The sequence below is a fragment of the Cryptotermes secundus genome, unplaced genomic scaffold (genome assembly GCF_002891405.2).
Source record: "Cryptotermes secundus unplaced genomic scaffold, Csec_1.0 scaffold853, whole genome shotgun sequence".
Taxonomy (NCBI): Eukaryota; Metazoa; Arthropoda; class Insecta; order Blattodea; family Kalotermitidae; genus Cryptotermes; species Cryptotermes secundus.
The window spans coordinates 310,049-330,573 of NW_019719373.1; the positions used below are offsets into that span (position 1 = coordinate 310,049).

The 20,525-nt window shown below is 46.1% G+C and overlaps 2 protein-coding genes across 4 annotated transcripts in view; one reads left to right on the top strand and one right to left on the bottom strand.

Moving 5' to 3' along the window:
- Window positions 1–20,525, bottom strand: part of LOC111865336 — a 385,756-nt gene that overhangs the window by 138,205 nt on the left and 227,026 nt on the right. The gene's annotated exons all lie outside the window — the stretch shown is intronic.
- Window positions 1–20,525, top strand: part of LOC111865356 (fringe glycosyltransferase) — a 151,719-nt gene that overhangs the window by 103,040 nt on the left and 28,154 nt on the right. Inside the window, exons 6-7 of the mRNA XM_023853307.2 lie at window positions 1,209–1,356; window positions 14,820–14,905. Of these exons, the coding sequence (XP_023709075.1) occupies window positions 1,209–1,356; window positions 14,820–14,905 (234 nt within the window). The remainder of the gene's footprint in view (window positions 1–1,208; window positions 1,357–14,819; window positions 14,906–20,525) is intronic.

Genomic DNA, 20,525 nt, shown 5'->3' on the forward strand with positions numbered 1-20,525 from the left:
TGTTCTGACTTCACGACCATTTGAATTTCATTTTATAACTGTATTGTTTTAAACACTTTCACAAAGAAGAACCGTGTACTTAATAGTTCCGAAATTTAAGCGTTACACTCCTGTGATTGTAAATACATCTGAAACCGCAGGATAGCGCAGTCGGTATAGCTACTGGCTACGGGCTTGACGACCGAGGGGTCGGAGTTCTAGTCCCGGCAGGGTGAAGAATTTTCTCTTGTCCGAGTCGTACACGCGGGCTCTGGGGTTCACGCAACCTCATATCCAGTTAGTACCGGGGGCTCTTTCCGTGGGGGTAAAGCGGCTGGGGCGTGTAACTGACCACAAACCCCCAGCTAGTGCCCAAGTCAATAAAATATGGATCTGTACATCCACTTCCCCATACACCTTCATGGCGTAGTGCTTAATTAGTTAATCAGAGGGACAACATTACTTTTATCTGCCTATATTATTAAGTTTTCCATTTATTTGTTTTCTAAGATTTTTTGTCCTTTGCGGCTATCTTTTGCTTTATTAATCCGGATTATCGCATAATGTGGACTCCCACCCCAGTTAATTCGGATTAGCGAGTGTTTTCTACACTAACATCATCTTCCTGTCCCATCGTGAAGATCAATTTGGTTTCCATGGGGGCAGCATACCAACAAACACTGCATCAAGCGCTGCCCTGCTTAGAGTTATTGTATGTGGTTATTACGTGAGCATGGCTGTGAGTCTTAGTAACCCGCCAGGGAGCATTCCTGTGTGATCACAGGTCGGACTCAGAATGCCGAGCTAATGAAGTACAGCATAGCGGCGCCCACAGGACAGCGTAATTGTTGTTTGCTGGGCGTCGGGTTCTGTCTGATGAGGAGTGTACGTTTATTTAATCAAGAATTCATCTCCATCCTGTACACTGTGTTCCAAATTAAACAGAATGAGTCAGCGAAGTGGGACAAACATTGTATCTGAACGAGTTCTCAGTTCCTCAGCGCCACTAAAAAAAGTACGACATATTCCGCAAAGCAATTAAGTCTCTTCGGTACATAATTTATGGTTATTTGACAAAAGAATCTTAGGATTATAATTAGCGCTAAGCTTGCGCTAACTAGCTCAGTTCCCACATACGTTATTTGCAAATACTTGTGGAGATATTCGGACTCTGTTTAAATGTCCGCGTGTTCCTTTAATTAACGAGAGCTTTCCTCTGTCTCCAACAGGTGGTTCTGTCATTTCGATGACGACAACTACGTGAATGTTCCGCGATTGGTGCGCCTGCTGGCAGACTACAGCCCACAGGAGGACTGGTACCTGGGGAAGCCTAGCATCCGTGCGCCGCTGGAGATCCTCAACAGGGACAAATCTGCGGTAAGTTTGCTTGCCGCAAGGATCTGCAAGACCTGGCGGATATAGTAGCCCTAACTAAAACTTCGCCTGGGACATGTCTGCTATCGCAGTATATAGGCCAAGTTGATAAAGACGTGAAGAACGAATAGTACTCCAATTAACAAATCAAATTTCATTGGATTCGAGAATCTCATAGCAGTGACTCCGAAAACTTCAGTTTTCATCGCCGTGTATTTCAGAGATAGCACTGACGTTTCGGAGAATATACCGCCTCCTTCCTCTGCATCTCGCCTGCCTCTGCTGGCTTCCCACCGCGGCGGCCCGGGTTCGAGCCCGGGTCTGGTCAAGTGATATTTGTGGTGAACAAAGTGGCGCTGTGGCGGGTTTTCTCCGAGTACTTCGTTTCCCCTGCCAATCTTCATTCCACCAAATTCTCCATCATCATAATCACCCGGGGCAGGCCAATCAGTGGCCGCCGTGCCGAGTGGGCCCAGTTGGAATCCACCCCCCACTATGCGAATTAAAACAAAATTAATTAGTTCCTGGCATACTCTTCGACTGTGAAGATGGTAATATGTTCCTCCGAAACGTCGGGCTGTCTCCGAACCATACAGCGTCACAACTAAGAAGACTGCAAAAGGTAAAGCCGCGAAGTTCAATAGGTTTGTGAGACGTCAAGGCTTCCACATTTTCTAGACAATCTGCTCACAGATGGCGGTTAGGTTTTCAGCCTTATGCGCCGGTCACCCTTTACCCACATGAATATTCCTGGTACACATTTCTGCTAGAGGCCGAGTCGACCCCAGGGCCATAGTGCGACTGGAAGGATTAAGTTCAATTAAAAAACTGACCTCATCGGTATTCGAACCTGCGACCTTTGGGCTCAACCAACTACGCTACCGCGTGCCCCCCTCATAGGACTGCACTCTTTAGATTAAAGTTTATTCATGTGCTGGGTTTGAGGCTCTCCACGGTGATGTGTATGAAGATTGCCTCTTCCGGCATGTGACGCCGCGTAGGCTGGGATAACTTCACTGGCGTTTAGCCGAATCGCTTGCAAGTACTCACGCTTTAATAGCCACGAAATTGGCCAGTTTGGCTGAAAGTTATTTTTTATATGTCCCTCCGTTTCTTCTACATATTTCGTTTTTTTCGAGGGGGATATATTTGTAATGAACGATTCCAGAATTTCTCCTTGTTGGTTTTCCCATGCAGTACCCACGCAAGTAACTGTTCGAGAACACTAAACGGATTTCCATAAAATTTGGCATTGCAAACTTTTTGCCAGAATTTGTCGACACATTCGGGTTTTGATTGAAATCAGACAACGGTACCGGCCACTTTTCACTTCTCTCTGAGCGAGAAATGTTTCCGACAAAACTGAAACTAGCATTTTTATATCCGGTAAACTCTTCCCCACATTCTTACGGGTTTTTGAGATAGCTAAACCCAAAGGGAGCTATGCGTAATTTCGTAACATCTTGGACCTGAGGTTCTCACATCGGTCACTTTGTAGAATTCTGTCTTCTGAGACATAACGACGTATAGTCCAGCGAAAGTCAACCGACGTTTCGGAGACATCGCCTTGTTATTCAAGGTCGAAGATAGTAAGCCAAACAAGAAACCAGTATGAGGCAGACAGCAATTGCTTTCTTGCTTGGCCTACTATTCGACCATGACGATGGAATCGACAAGATTCTCTGAAACGTCGGTTGACTTTCACCGAACTCTACGGCGTAATATCTCAGAAGACAGACAGACCTCTTCGCTTATAGTCCAACACTGTTCGCAGGGCTGCGTCTAATTTTGAGGTGCGAGTGGTTAGCTCAGCTGCATACGTAATTCTGTTGCCATGTTACGTAGTTCAGTTCCTGCCGTCAATCTTTCTGTGGCGCTGCTCGTGACCTGGCCGCGAACCAATTAAATCTCCCACATAGACAGACGTAATTAGCTGAGATGTGTGTATATCCGGGAGCCTGACCGGCAACACCCTCTAGGGGCACTCACTTGAAACTCGTTATTCTTTTCTTTAGTACTTATCAAAGTACCAGCGTTAATAATGTTGACAGGTAGTAGTTTCGGAGTTGTTGGGGGGGGGGGTGGAGGGCTGGTAAAAGGTAAAGCTGTCACTGTAACAGGCCGCGGAGGCCCATAGGGTTGTGAGACGTCGAGGCTCCCACATTTTCCAGACAATCGGCTCACAGATGGCGGTGAGGGTGTCAGCCTTACATGCCTTGCGTTCTCCCTTTACCCCCATGAAGATTCCTGGAACTCATTTCTGTTAGAGACTGAGTCGATCGCCGCCATAGTGCGGCTGGAAGGATTAGGTCAATTGAAAAATATCCAGTGACCTCAACGAGAATCGAACCCGCGACCTTCCGTTTTCTTACACAGTGCCTCAACCAGCTAAGCTACCGTGTGTCCGGGGGAGGTGGTACGAATTTAAAGTGAATTTACTAGAATATTGTGCAGTACTGTGTTCTAGGATGTCACGCAGTGTACACCGGTAGAAGTTTACTGACATTTCGGAGGAACATATCGCCTCCATCTTCAGGGTCGAAAAGTAAGCCAAGCAAGCAGAACAGTGGACGTTCTTGATGATTGCATGGTTTACCCTTCTACAATGAAGATCGAGGCTGTACGCACCTCACAAACTTAGATGGTATTATAGCAGACTACACGGTGTCACACCACGGAAGATTGTGAGTTAGTCATTGCCGTTAGACCCTGCTTACATAATTACATAAATCCGAAACTGTTCTGTATGGTGTGAGACCTGATCTCTTATTTTGAGGGCGGAAAATAGATTACAACAGGCGGAAAACATAGTGTGGAGGGAAATATGTGGACCCAAGAAGGGCGAAATGAGCCGGTTAGAATGATCACATTGTGGTGATCATTGTTGTGATACCGTGCAGATGCGTACTGTCGTTTCGGAGGAACATGGTACCTACATCTTCAGGGTAAAAGTGAGTTTTCCCTGAGCCGAATGCTACTAGCGGCCCTAGCGGTGATCCCATAACTCTCGTGGGCTCCTGTTCGGCCATCAGACTGAACAGTCATTGCCGTGTTGAATTGAGGACACGCCCCCTTCACAAAACAGTAACACAAACGACGTTGGGGGGGGAATAAAGCTGGAGTCATCTATACATCTAACAGGATGGCCTGCCACGCTCCGCGGAGCGCGAGTTGCCTCATGGGGTCAGACCCTGTAAACTGAACAAGTGTCCGCAGGCAGCCACAGGGGCAATTCCTGTTGCTGGAAAACTGTTAGCATCCAACGTTTCGCAATTGGGACGGAGTGGAGATGGCTGAAGTGCAGATTTCGCTAAGCCGACTTATGGCGTTTAACAGTGGCTGATACGTGACGTTGGGCATCCCTGCGATGGTGGGCACTTCCACTGAAGCAGACCGGTCAAGCGATCGCGTTCATTCGTATCTTAATGTACTGCGTACTTTGTATTGAAGTGGTCTGTACTACTTGCTCCTTGGGCTGCCTCCAGTGGCCCCCCCAGGAGCTCCAGTACCTGCTTTGGTGTCCGTCCGGCAAACTGTCTGCCGTGAAATTTAACCTGCTTAACATTTCTTCGTGTTTCATTTGGAAACCTCTTTTCTGTTCCTTCCTGAGATGCCACAAGTTACTGCCCCCTACAGTGTCCTGACAGCGCTCCCCCCCTCCCCCAAAAGATAAGAGCAAACCTGTTCTGGGGGGCATCCCTGACCGGTTTGCAAGGGGCTACGCCCCCAGTTGAACATTAGTGCTGTCAGGACACGTCTTGAACATTTTGCACATTTGTAAAGTAGGGCTTTGCCTTGTGGTTACTGCCTTGGTTATTTTTATTTGTAAAACGATTTAGTTAATATTTGTAATTAAATGTACTACCTCCTCTAACATTAAAAACTCTGCATTCTGCTCACACAGTGTATTTATGTGTTCCATATGGTTCTCACAATAAACAGTATTAACCGGTTGGGCTTTGTAGCGGAAACGTAATGTGATTCCTGTGAGGTACGCACTGAACTCTGCATTCTGCCCACACAGTGTATTTCTGTGTTCCATATGGTTCTCATAATAAACAGCGACTGTTTCCCTAAACAGCATTAACCGGTTGGTCGGTTTTATGGAGATGTGTTTCCTGTGAGGCACAGACTTAATTGTTTATGAAGAATTATGTCTTGTGGGATGTAACCTCCGCGTGGAGGCGGGTTCGAATACTTCCAGCGTAGCCCTGCGAGTCGGAGGCGACGAAAAGGGAACACAGTGCCTGGGGCTATAACCTAGCCACCCTGTTCCTGGGTGATATAAATACAGGGACCTGTCCCTCCAAGTTGGGGGAGTCTCGAATCTGATAGGGTAAAATATGTTCATGAGTCCCGCGGGACTGGGACCTGACAAAGACAGCGCTGGCGAGGACCAACAGTAATTGTCAACGACAGACCCGTCCTCTCGTCAGAAAGGGCGCCCAGCATCAACAAACACGCAACTATCTGATAGCAACAAGAATCTGGTCTTTGGTCCCAGGTGGTGTTTCATACGAAGACAGAGTTGCCGACTGACCGTCGATCTTAACGTGACTGACCTAGCCCTTTGCGGTTTGTCATGCGACTCGCCAACTCGATGTGTTCCTCGGTTTTCGTTAGTCCTAAAGTAGATGCTGAGTTGGTACCTAAACTCCGCGCTGCTCTACTTGCTTCACACTCAGCGTTCCCAACGTTGGTACCTAATTTCCGACCATGCGCAGAGGAGCAAGTGTTCAGCTTTCTCCTCTGCTCACAACAGAGTCCACTCTCTTATAACGCTTTACCTTAGGCCATGCCATAGCTCAAGCGGTTAGTCGCTGGCTTCCCACCGCGGCGGCCCGGGGTTGATCCCGGGTCTGGCCAAGTGGGATTTGTGGTGGACATAGTGGCCCTGATGCAGGTTTTCTCCGAGTACTTCCGTTTCCCTTGCCAATCTTCATTCCACCAATTGCTCCACAATCACCCTCATCTATATCATCTGGGGCTGGTCCAATAGACCAGAAGTGGCCGCAGTACAAGGGACTTAGTCCCACCCCACTAGCAATAAAAAAACGCTTTACCTTCTTCACTTCCCAACGCTTTACCGTTCCTCATTCATACGACTACCAGGACAAGCGGGCACTGCCTGGAAACCTTTAAAACCGAATGGGAAAAGTTTCTTTTGCCCCCTCCCCCTAAATGTGGTATCTTTCACTCCCCCCCACTTTCTTTGCTCTCTCTCTTGAAGTCCAATAACGTATTGGTTTCAACAATACATGAAAGTCTCTGGTGTGTATTCGTGTAGAAGCAAATGCGAAAGAGTCCCATCTCCTGTCATGTGACGCCGTGTAGTCTGATGGAAGTTTACAGAAGTGTCCGAGGGAGGAAATGTCTTCGTTTCCAGTACCGAAAAATAAAATAAAGGAAGCAGAAGACTAAAATTTCGGTAAACTTCCACGAGATTACTCGGCGTCACATCCGTGAGAACCCCAGATTCAGCACATGTAGGTGTGGGACCGCGCCCTACTTGCGGCGTTGCGCCCCGGGCCACCTCATGATCACGTGTCAGCTGCACGATGAATGATCTCCCCGTTCCGGAGGCACGGGACTAGCATCGGACGAAACCTGTCCTGTCAGTGCTAGCTCGGGGTCGAACCACGCCCATCACGACGGGATGGCGAGAGCAGTAGATGCTGCTGGGCTGGACCACGAACACTTGATCTTATCTCTGCTGACCCTCCCACGAGAGAGCGCTGCTTCAAATTGGGGCTCTCACAACTGCGGTTATGGAGAGTACTGGCTCACTCTTCTACACTGAAGATGGGAACAGCGGGTTCCTCCGAAACGTTTGTAAGAATTCTCCAGACTACACGGAGTCACATCGTAGAAGGAAGTTTATTTTTCAACATTTCGAGGATTTTGTTTTCAATATGGATTGCTGTAAATGCTTCTCTGTAGCTTCAAAAGAACTCCATGGAGCAGAATCCTTACTGAGGAGCTGATAGTGTCTCAGCTCCTGAACAAATTCGTTTCATATTCACTTTAATATCATAATTCCATCTACTACGTGCAGACTTTACATGTCAACGTTTCTATGTATCTCTATCTCCTACTCAAGCTGCATGTCCCGCCAATCCTATCGGCTTTAGTTGTTCATCCTAGTATGTGACGAAGAATAGAAATGTTGAAGCTCCTAATTATGTAATTTTTTCCATCCTCATGTCACTTCCTGTTCCTTAGGTCCAGACATTTCTCCCCGCTCAGTGGCTGTGGCTGGTGAAGTGCTGCTTGCTCTTGCGTTGTTCAGCAAGTAAACAGCTGATTCATGTTGCTGGATTGACAGGATATAGACACGCTCGAGTTGCCTGCAGTCAAGCACACAGCTTGACACTTTGAAGCAAGCCTGCTTCATTCACCGAGAAAGACCCTGGCTCTCAAGGCTGGTCCCTACAGTTTCATCGTACGTTGTAAATCATATGAACCACCTGATTTATCATTAAATAGTTCTGTGACCTGCCCACACAGTGCATTTACATGTTTCGTATTGTAGCATGTAGATCGGTTGCTATGTAGTGTCTCTGTAAACAACGGCCACTGCTAGGCAACAGATTCATAACATGCATCATTAAACAGCAACAGAGGAACGACGTTTTCAGTGCCGTCCACTAAGCAACGATTGAACAGAACAGATGAACGGTGTTTTCTTTGCGGTCCCTGCCGAAGTCTTCTAGGCAGGACAATTAGTGAAAGTTAGTGCAGTGCAGGGAAGTGAAGAGTTTGTTGTGAGCTGTTGCTGTTAGAAGCTGGTAGCAGAGACACGGAGATAGTTCGGGACCCTAAAGTAAGGGGAACGTCTGCCGTTGGAAGCCGTTACCAGGCAACGACTGGTGACATGGCCAACTGAAAAAAGAAATTAGTGCATGCTGTAGTGAACTGTAGACTGAATGAGCGATTGCGGTTACTTGTTACGATTTCGAAGTTGTCAATAAATCCAATCACAGATCCATACTCCTTGTGTAGTCATCCAAACACGTGACACGATTCTCACAACAGCGATTATTTCCCTGAACATTAACAGGCTGATCGTTGTTATGGATACGGTATGTTTCCTGTGAGGTACGAACCGGATTTGTATTTAGTATGTGGATCAACTTGGTACTTCAAAGGATTAGAGAATGTAACTGCTCGTCAGGTCTGTAATTTATCTGTTTATTATGCGATATTTGAAGTTCCCTCGACCGTGACTGGAGATGGCTGTCTTTTGATACGTGATGGTCTGCCATACCATGCGGTGTCACATCCCTGAAGGCCTTCAAGGACAAAAAAGTAAGACACAATTTATGTTCGCTACAGTTCTAGCTCTGGGGTCCACCCGTTTTGTGCTTGTGTGGTGATGTCGTGTGTTAGAGGTGTCAAAATGCTCAGAGATCCACAAAAACAAGCCCTCACAAGGGTGTTAACAGCCACAAGAGTCTAAAAAGAGAAAATGAGAGAGACTGATTGTATCTCTGTCGGTAATACAGTAAGCACTGGTGTGAGGTCCGTGGAAAGCAGCGGGGTGACAGATACGGATGTTGATAACAAATGCAACGTGACACTTTAATTGTAATATTCATTTGGTTTCAGGAAACATATCTGACATGACACCGAATAACCGTAAGCCAGTGTCATGTGAGGTCAGTAGTTCAGGTCTAGCCTGTGTGTGCCGCTGTACCTTGCAACATCTGAGCAAATATACTGGTCGTAATGAAAGTTAGTACAAACGTTTTACCATTAGAGGCCACCCCCGTGTCGCATTTCCCACAATGGTTAATAACATTAAGGAAGCACAAACTCCTGTGGTGAGAACGACGTTAATAGCAGTTAGACTTTTACAGAGGCCTCGTGTCGTGTTCAGTAACAGATCTGCGAAGAATATGATACTTCTGTTGAGGTAACTAGCCAACGAACCGTTGTCTGCATGGACAGAATATCATATATATATATATATATAGGTGAACGTGAAATGTTGTTTATCAGCAAAACGTCACAAATATGGTGGCGATGCGAAACTTCGACGCAGTATGCAACAGATTTAAAGCAGACAGAATCTGCACTTAAGCAATAAACTGTCACCTGCTTAGCCAATTAAAAGAGCCCCCCATTGGTTCCTATCCTGAGCCAGATAAATCCAGTTCACGCCACCGTAATGTTTCTCTAAGATATATTAATATTATCGTCATGTATTTGTAGGACTTTTTTTTAATTCGCTTAGTGGGGGTAGAGTCCAACTGGGTCCACTCGGCACGGCGGCCACTGATTGGCCTATTGTACCTGCCCCGGGTGATTATGATGATGGAGAATTTGGTGGAATGAAGATTGGCAGGGGAAACCGAAGTACTCGGAGAAAATCCGCCCCAGCGCCACTTTGTCCACCACAAATCCCACTTGACCAGACCCGGGATCTAACCAGGGCCGCCGCGGTGGGAAGCCACCGACTAACCGCTTGAGCTATGGCGCGGCCTGTGAACGGGACGGTACGCCCTACGCAAGGGGGAGAGGTAAAGCTACCCTGTAACAGGCCGTGGAGGCCCATAAGGTTGTGAGACGTCGAGGCTCCCACATTTTCTAGGTAGTCTGCTCACAGGTGGCGGAAGGTTGACGCCTTTACCCCCAGGAAGATTCCTGGTACTCATTTCTGTTATAGTCTGAATCGACCCCAGGGCCGTAGTGCGGCTGGAAGGATTATGTAAATTGAAAGAAAAAACTCAATAACTTCATCGGGAATCGAGCCCGCGACTTTCCGGCTTGTAGCATAGTGCCTCAACCATCTGCGCTACCGCGTGCCCCATCTCGCTTGAGTAATAAGTATTTCATAAAAATAAAATAGATTTGCAGATCTGTGGGACTTGAGCGCATGGAGTAGACTGGGTTCGTGCCCTTTGCTCCAAATTTCTTGATGCGTGTTTTTTTGTTTATTTAGATGTTTGTAGTTTATTTAAAGATGCCTTCAGTAGCTCAAGATTACTTACCACGGAATGATTTGATGATAAGTGATTAATGAACTGTGTAAAAGATGCGAAAGGTCGTTGCCTAACGTAAGGTACTGTCCCGGCATTTGCCCGGAGGAAATGAGGAAAACTAATCTGGATATTCTGTCCCGGCCTAGATTCGAACCCAGCACCTCCTGAGTACTAGTCAACCGTTACCGTTCGGTCGATACGTAAGAGGGTCGGTGTTTTCTAGCTTTCGCCATTTCCGGGGATAAGTGCGGACTTTCTAGTAGCTGCTTCGGTAAAATGTGAAGTTGTCCCTGTGCTTAACTACTTAAGCAGTGCGCCATGAAGGTGTATGGGGGAGTGGATGTCTAGATCCATATTTTCTTGACCTCCGCACTAGTTGGAGGTGAGTAGTCAGCTTCACGTCTCGGCCGCCTTACTCTTAGGGAAAGCCTTCGGTGTGCATTGGATAGGAGGCTGGAGGGACCCCATAAGCGGTCTGAACGACGTGGAGATGAAGTAATCTTTCTCCTGCCAGGACTCGTACTCTGACCTCCGGACCATCGAGCCCTCAGCCAGTCGCTGTACGGACTGAGCTATCCCGGTTCCAACTGTTTCTGATACCAAACTATATAGTGTGGCGTATAGACCTGTTTCTAGGCAATGACCGAAAGAACGAAACAACATTCACTGCTAGACAGTAGATTTTAATAAGCAAGACTAGATTGCAGTTGCTAGGGAACGGCTGGGTGAAGACGTTCCCGTCGCAACGTATACACATGCAACAACAGAGGTTCTGTTGGAAACGGGGTTTTGCTACCGTGGTCCATGCAGAAGGGTTATAAGAAGGCCAACTAGAACAAGAATAGGCAAACCCGTGTGGAGGCGTGGTCGAATAAAAATCTGGTCGTAAGCCCGAAATGGGTGCTTTATTCCAAGACAGACTGGCCGACTGACCGTCGGTCGTAACTTAAAGAGTCGGACTCAAGAATAGGCAGTTGGAAGGCAGCCGCCATTCAGAGAGGACTTGAGCCCGGAAGCAGAAGAATAGCCATTGTTAGAAGACGTTACCCGGCAACTACAAGCGGTTAGTCGCTGGCTTCCCATCGCTGCGGCCCGGGTTCGATCCCGGGTCTGGTCAGGTGGGATTTGTGGTGGACAAAGTGACGCTGGGGCAGGTTTTCTCCGAGTATTTCGGTTTCCCCTGCCAATCTTCATTCCACCAATTGCTCCACAATCACCCTCACCTATCATCGGGGGATGGTACAATAGGCCAGAAGTGGCCGCAGTACAAGGGACTTAGTCCCACCGTACTAGCAATAAAAAAAATAAATACCGTGGTTTTGCAAAGTATGGAAATAGCGATAGTGTTACGGTTATTTGTAGTTACGATTTGTTAAGTGATCAGTGAATGCAATATCCAATCCGAACCCTGTCTTCAGATAACATCTGTCATCAGAAGAGAAGCAGTGGAACACCCTGTATGCATGTGCAGCTGCACAATTGCTGTATATCCAAAACACTCACTATAGGAATGTGCTTTTGGTGAAAGCAAAAACTCATTTTTATTTTGGTGGCAACAGAGCGTCGCGAATTTCTACTGTGGTGGTGATCTGTATTATTTCGCTCAAAAAAGACGGGATTAATCCGAGGGGGGGGGNGGAGGAATCGTAATCAAGCTAACCTCGCCGCCCATGACAGACGGTGTTTTGTGGCAATACACAGCAATTCAGTGCTAAAGGGAGCTATGTATATTAGGTTGCGCGTTTCGTTTATGCCCTTTTCGCATTAACTATACCCGACATTGGTTACTAGGTGGCCGCATTGTGTGCGTTGTTTCAAACAGAGATGGCAGCACACGATTGGATCGTGTGGGTAATAGTGAAACGTTTATTCAATTCAAAGTACGTATATTCATATTGCACTGATGGGCGGCTTCCGTGCGTTGGAAGTGGATAATTTTCAGACAGCAATTTCTAGAAGTTATTGAGACAGAAAAGTAACTACAACTAAAAAGGTCACGGGAGTAGATTTTTCTTTTGAAACTGATAGTCGCCCAGTTTGTTAAAACAATTCATTCCACGCCCTCCCAGTCCGTACCTTTAAGATTCACTGTAATATCCTCGCATTTACGTCCGGGTGTTCCCACAGGAGTCAGAGTCAGAGCTACTTTACGGCTGGAGGTTTACCCCCATTCAGTTCGTCTTGGCGACAAGCCCCTTGACCCTTTCGTTTACAGTTGCTGCTGGTCCCGACCAGCGCAAAGATTTCAGGTCCGGGTCCCGCAGAAACCATAACCACATTTGAATCTCAGATTGGAGATTCCACCAACCTAGAGGGCCAGGTCCCCATATTTTCATCCCCCAGGAACAGGGTGGCCCGATTATACCCCCAGGCAGTGGGTTTTCTTTCTGTCTTCTCCTACGACTCGCAGGGCAACGGTTGAGGTATTCGACCCCACCTCCACGGGTTTCCCACAGGAAGAAGAATGGTAGGCTTGTGAGAGACACTACATTGGGGGGGGGGGGGGAGGAAAATAATCTACCACTCTTGAAGCTGTCGGCGAGGGGCGNTAAGAAACTATATCTCCGATTTTGAAGGTTCCTAGGCAGTGCCCGCTTGTCCTGGTATAGGTAGAGCATATAAGCGGATTTTCTTAAACATTTTTTATGACTCTGGAAGGGGTGCATTATTGTAGTAATATTTTTTCAACGGCAAGCACGTAACATGACGCGCTAGGCAGAATAATACGGCTGGACAATCACTTTAAATCATTATTACAAAAATAATTACATAATTTCCGCTCCGTCGCAGCCTACGCATTTTCCAGACATAAATCCCACAGAAAGTCTGAAAGCATTTCTTATCTTCATTCAGTTCGTACCTCACAGGAAACACATTAGTCTCCAATACGAAGGCCAACCGGTTAATGTAGCTTAGGGAAATAATCGCTGTTTACTGTGAGAACCATACGGAACACACAAATACACTGTGGGCAGAATGCAGAGTTCAGTTCGTACATCACAGGAAACACATTACGTCTCCAATACGAAGGCCAACCGGTTAATGTAGCTTAGGGAAATAATCGCTGTTTACTGTGAGAACCATACGGAACACACAAATACACTGTGGGCAGAATGCAGAGTTCAGTTCGTACATCACAGGAAACACATTACGTCTCCAATACGAAGGCCAACCGGTTAATGTAGCTTAGGGAAATAATCGCTGTTTACTGTGAGAACCATACGGAACACACAAATACACTGTGGGCAGAATGCAGAGTTCAGTTCGTACATCACAGGAAACGCATTACGTCTCCGCTACAAAGCCCAACCGGTTAATGCTGTTTAGGGAAATAGTAGCTGTTTATTGTGAGAACCATACGGTACACATAAATACACTGTGTGGGCAGAATGCAGAGGTTTTGTATGTTAAAGCAGATGTGCCTTAAGGAGTTAGAACAGTGAAAAATACGCTATAGTTCGAACATACTGCCTCCATCTTCAGGGTGGAAGAGTACGTCAAGCGAGAAACGAGGAGAGGCAGGCGGTGCGGCAGTGTAGGCATGTACGTGTACGAACATGATGCATTCTACAGTCCTAACGCTGATCTGTTCACTGTGCCCCTGTGGCTGCCTGCGGACATTTGTTCAGTTTACAGGGTCTGACCCCATGAGGCAACTCGCGCTCCGCGGAGCGTGGCAGGCCATCCTGTTAGATGTATAGATGACTCCAGCTTGATTCACCCTCCCCCCCAACGTCGTTTGTGTTACTGTTTTGTGAAGGGGGCGTGTCCTCAATTCAACACGGCAATGACTGTTCAGTCTGATGGCCGAACAGGAGCCCACGAGAGTTATGGGATCACCGCTAGGGCCGCTAGTAGCATTCGGCTCAGGGAAAACTCACTTTTACCCTGAAGATGTAGGTACGATGTTCCTCCGAAACGACAGTACGCGTCTGCACGGTATGACAACAATGATCACCACAATGTGATCATTCTAACAGGCTCATTTCGTCCTTCTTGGGTCCACATATTTCCCTCCACACTATGTTTTCCGCCTGTTGTAATCTATTTTCCGCCCTCAAAATAAGAGATCAGGTCTCACACCATACAGAACAGTTGGCAAGATCGTTTTGTATGCCTAAACGTGACATTCGAAATATTAGAAAATGACGGGATTATAAGTTTTGGAAGCATGTAATATACATGTAGTTACCACATTGATTTGAGGGGTTAACAGCCGAACCACTTGGATAGACAGGATGCATTTAACTGAACATACCTCACTGGGTCTGTAGAGGTACAGAGAACGGAAAATCGGATAAAGAAACGTTCTGAGTTGAGGTTCTTAAATTATGATTAGCTTCTGCAAAAGTGTTGAGCCTCATTGAGTGAGTGAGGTTGGCAAGTTCTGCCCACCTCACTGCAACCTGCGCCTCGCGTCTGCGCGCACAACACAGTCTCTAAACGTCACGTAGTAATCGTATATTCTTATTTTACTTTCAGCAAAAAATTTCGTTCTGGTTCGCGACTGGAGGTGCGGGATTCTGTCTCAGTCGGTCCCTTGCCCTGAAGATGATACCTGTCGCCAGGTGAGTTGTACAATAGTCATTAATGCCGATGTTATGACCCAAGGGTTATGTACAAGTAGATATGTTTTTTTTTTGTGGGGGCAATTTGGAATAAGGGTATCTAGACTTTAAGATTAAGAAATAGAAATAATGAAATGTACCAGGAAGCTTGGGTTTGCAAAGAAGTGTAACAGGCAATCGCTTCGTAATCAGAATGTTATCACGACAGCGTAATAACGCTGACATTGAGGAAGAGGCTATATGAAGTGGGACAAAAAGAACTAGGGCATTAGAAAATCGCTGAGTCGGAGAGGGCGGTAGACCTGAAAGAGTCATCCCCCTTTCGATAAACAGCCAATGAGTGGGCCACACCGACCCAAAATCACGTCAGGATGGGCGGGCGAATACACCCCCGGAACCCAGCGAGTCAGCAAAAAGAGGGTACATAAACTCTAGAGGTATCGATCACAAAGATTATTATCATTAATTGTCAAAGAGTTCAGCCGGAGGCTATCGTCGAGAGAGAGATGGTGCCGAGTAGAGGTTGGAGTGGTGTGTGCCTGTTTCATCAGCTCAAGTAAGTGGACTTACTCATATAAGCCATGAACATTAAGTGTGATAATATTAAAGTGCAAACCCCAAAGGAGAGAAAGTGAAAACTAGATGGACTAGGTTTACAGAGAAAGAGAGACAGAAGTATAGGATACCCGGTAGCAGGGTGACAGGAGTGGAACTAAGGTGTACTACAGGATAATAACCCATATGTAACGCGAGCCGGCAGCGTCGGCAAATTGTGTATATATTATGTATATAGCGACATAGGTGAATAGAGTAGGATAGAAATGCGCTGTGATGTTAATTGAACTTAGCCTTCCCTCAAATGTTACCATCTTCCCTGAATGCTCCTGCATCTCCCGAATCCTTTAGGAGAATTGCAAACTCAAGCCAAGGCGGCAGCTACGTCAGTGAATTTACTTGAGCCCCCCCCCCTTACGGCATGACAAGATGGTGGCAGCGGCGGGATACCTGCACGCCCCCAAATCACCTCGGCATAATAATCGGTGGGAGCGGGTCAACGAATGGTTGGCTGAAGTAGTGAATTAATATTGTGTTTACCCACCCCTGCCATCGCGGCGTAATAAATGGTGACAGCGGTGAGATATCCAATCCACCCCTGTTGCAGAAGTATAATAATTGGTGTCAGCGGCGGGATACCTCCACGCCCCCTATCACCACGGCACAACAACCAACTAAATCTCTGGTAGCAGAAATACCAGTTCCCGTCTTTGAACACAATCCTGAGCTAGTTCCAGCCATCTCCCAGCCTCACGACCGTTTTCCCTAAAATCCACCTTACTAATTAACTAACTCTCTAGTAGCGGAACCCTGAACTTCAGCACCGCTCCAACTCCATTACAGTATTTTTTCCTCTCGCTTCCAATTTGGAGCATAGGGCTGATTTCTTAGTTTCATGATCGTTTTACAGACGGTAGGACTCCTTGGACGGGTGATCAAGGCCTCTACCTAAACACTGAACAACACAAAACATTCATGCCTTGTGTGTGACTGGAACCCACAGTCCCGGCTTCCAAGCGAGCGAAGACATTACATGCCATAAACCGCTCGGCTACCGTAACCGCCCAATTACTAATGACCTTCAAAGAAATAATCGCTGTTTTGAGAATAATACGAGAGACATAAATACACTGTGTGTGTGTGTGTGTGTGTGTGGGGGGGATGCAGTTTTTTGATTGGTGAAGTAGGTGGTAAATGTAGTTACCACTGTATTTTAAAAAATTAATTGTTCAGACCTTTCTACGTTACTAATCGCATGGCTATACCCAGGTGTTGTGAGCAAATCGAATTAGCTGGCAGTTGCAGTTTCAAAAGCTCCAGGAGAACAATAAAACCGAAGCACCCAATGTCGGCCCCTTTAATGCATGGTATAATATAAACATTAAAAGACGAGGCTACAGGAACAAGCAGAACGAATTGCTAATTAGCTTTCTAGCGACCGCTTCTAGCACGCTATCAATGGGAGCAGTGTTCAGAAGGTAACAGAAGAGCGTATCTTGAAGGTACACCTCACCACTAAATTTAGGACTCACAACGGAAGTACAGTCTGCACTTAAGAGGAGCTTCCGACAAAAGAAATTATAAATGCAATAATTAAGAGTACAATGGCCTCTACCCCAACAACAAATAAACAGATTTACGTACAGCTGTTCCCCGTTAGGTGAAGATACTCAAACTGGCGGTTATGTCTAAACTGACTGGTTAAACAATCCGTATTAACCCTTCCAAGACTGAATTTCTTTTAGATAAGAATGCATGCCGTACCTCATAGGAAACACATTACGTCTCGGCTACAAAGCCCAACCGGTTAATGATGTTTAGGGAAATAATCGCTGCTTATTGTGAGAACAATACGGAACACATAAATAATATATAAGAATTCAGTTCGTACCTCACAAGAAACAGATGCGAACCCACGATCCCGGCTTCCGAGCGAACGAAGACAGTTCATGACTTAGACCGCTCGGCTACCGTGACCGGCAGAAGAAAAAGAAGAAGAAGTGGTGGTGGTAGTGAGAGACACTACATTGGGGGGGGGGATAAGAAACTATATATACGATTTTGAAGGTTCCTAGGCAGTGCCCACTTGTCCTTCTGGTAAAGATAGAGCATATAATCGTTTTTTTTGCCAAGGTTGGGAGGGCTAATGAACACATAAATACACTGTGTGGGCAGAATATCAGAGTTCAGTTCGTACCTCACAGGAAACACATTGCGTCCCTGCAACAAAGCCCAACCGGTTAATGCTGTTTAGGGAAACAATCGCTGTTTATTGTGAGAACCATAGGGAACACACAAATACACTCTGTGGGCAAAATGCATAGTTCAGTTCATACCTCACAGGAAACACATTACGTCTCCGCTCCAAAGCCCAACCGGTTAATTCTGTTTAGGGAAACAGTCGCTGTTTATTGTCAGAACCATACGAAACAGACAAATACACTCTGTGGGCAGAATGCAGTGTTTTGGTAAGCTAATGCAGGTGGTACCACTGGAGTTCACGGGGTTAAGGATTCACACACTGCATGATAATTAAATATATGTAAATTGGATCAAAAAATTCGCGACGACGGTACATTAATACAATTTTTTTAATGTTTCGAAAACTGGATTGTCCTCGTCTTCAGGTAAAACCTACTGAGCTGGGATTAATCGATGGAACTAGTCCTTATCTCCGGACACCTGCACCAACACAACACAGGATATATAAACCAAGCGCAGCACAAAACATCTGCGAGAGTTAAGAAAACATTAGAAACATTAAAAAGAACTCCACACAGAAGGCCTAGCACCTATGTCCATGCACTGTTTCAAGGCCGTTGTTGTTAAAATCAGTTCTATCAGTACATAATTCATCACTAAAGAAACAAATTCCCTGTATTGTACCAACATAAAGACAGTTTTCCCACATATTCTACACTGGACGGAGTTGTAGTGTTCTGACTTCTGCTACGATAATTGGAGTCCAGATGGGAGAGATGTCCAGACTGGGTTGACAGATCCGATGGTCCAGCAGAGACATGTGGGCTGATTCCTTGTACTTCCTGTATGTGGTGTTGGACTCAATTTTGTGGCCTTCTTCTTACGAATGTTGGGCTAATTTGCATTTTTCAAGCAAACCTTGGGTCAGGTTATATTTGTGCTCCATAATGCATAGATAGGGACTCCCTCTGTTGATTGAGGTTCCACCTGAAGACTGAGACAATCCAGTCTCCGAAACGCTGTTGTGTTTCAACTAAAAGCAGGACGATGGGTGATGTCTAGAAACAGTAATTTTATATATAAATTGCTTAATATTTACCTGAAAGTCGTGCTGTAATAGGACTCTACATTGAAAGAAAGAGAGAAAAAGGAATCATATTATTAAAGCGAGACTTTCTGTTTCGTTTTGTTTTTCTTTGTTTGCGTTGTGGAGGCCATGAAAGATTAACGACGAGTGTACAGGATATGAGACACTGTTTTGTTTTTCTCTACAACTTCTGTTCCACATATTTTCGTCCAGATGAATATTTTTCGAAATGTGAAGTCGTAGTTAAACATGTCCCATCTAAATGAAAATCGAAGTGGCTGAACAATTTTTCATACAATTCTTAAGCATCAAAATTTTATGAAAATCCTCCCAGAGGTTCTCAGATTGTTTCCCGCGTTCGGGGCACACTAGACAAATTTTATGAACGTTCTGCAGGATCGCAGGCGCGCCTAAAGGGGGGGGGGATTAACACGTAAGGAAGTGAAATTGTCTTCTGTGATGTGACGGCATATAGACAGATCGTTACCGGCGTTTGGAAGAAACCCGCTGCTTCCGTCTTCAGGGTAGAGGATTAACCCTTACATCCCACAGCTGGGGGGACAGCGGATTTCCTCCCAGACGCCGGTAACGACGTAGCAGCCCACACGGCGTCGCCTAGAACACAGTAATCTTCTGTTCAACGGAAATCACTCCACTACGACGAGAATTCCATCGCTTCTAATCATGTGCATAGAAATGGGCGGAGAATGTAGTACGCATGGTATTGGACGTTGCAATCATCACAACTTTAGCGTAGAAATTTAGGCCCTCAGATTTGTAATCCTTAGGTTTTATTTTCCTGAGTCCTCCTGGGCCAGTGTTGGATAGTCCCTCGGATTAGGCCACGACCAATTCCTTCCGCGTCCTTTCTAGTTCTTTATATTGTCACGATTTTGGGGTGTGACTATGGACGGGGTTCGGATTGGTGAGTTGGATTTATTAACCATTTATACACACGACTCGTAACTACAAGCAGTTACAACTCTATCGCTGATGTCCACACTTCACAAAACACCACCTGCAGTATATTCACAAGTCGTTGCTTGGTAACAGCTCTCAGCAATGGAGATTCGTCAGCTTTTGTGCTCAGGTCCTTAGGGTCGGGCGAATGTCCCGCAGCGGAACTCACTCAGCCTAAGTCCAAGTCCAAGTCACATTGCGACTGACAGTCAGTCTGTCTTGAGCTGGGGCTCATGACCAGATTTTCTTTTTGTTTTTTACCTTATATGAAAGTTAAATGTCCTCTCCATTTGGGGCGCCCTCTCTGACGAGAGGTCGGGTCTGTCATTTGTCAGTCATAGTCCGTAAGTTCATTGTCAGTATTTACGTGTACATATACGAGGAGCGTTCCGTATATAATGCCTCCTATTTTTTTTAGTGAAAACTACAACAGATACAGAAGGCATAATAATGCAGTTAAATAGAGCAAGATTTCAGCTACTTACAGCTATTTTTTCCACATAATCACCACCATTCGTTATGCACTTTTGCCAGTGATGAACAAGAGCCTGTATGCCGCGCCCGTAAGAGTCTGCGCCAGCAGAGGCTAGCCACTTTCGTACAGCTGCAATGACAGCATCGTCGTCTGGAAAATGTTGCCCACGTAGTCCATCCTTCTTAGGCCCAAAGAGATGGAAGTCTGAAAGTGCTAAACCGGGGCTATAAGGTGGATGTGGTAGGGCAGTCCAGCCAAACTTGGCAATGTGCGCGGTGGCCGCCAAACTGGTATGGGGTCTAGCGTTATCGTGTTGCAAGCGAAAGGTTGTCTGCTTCTCT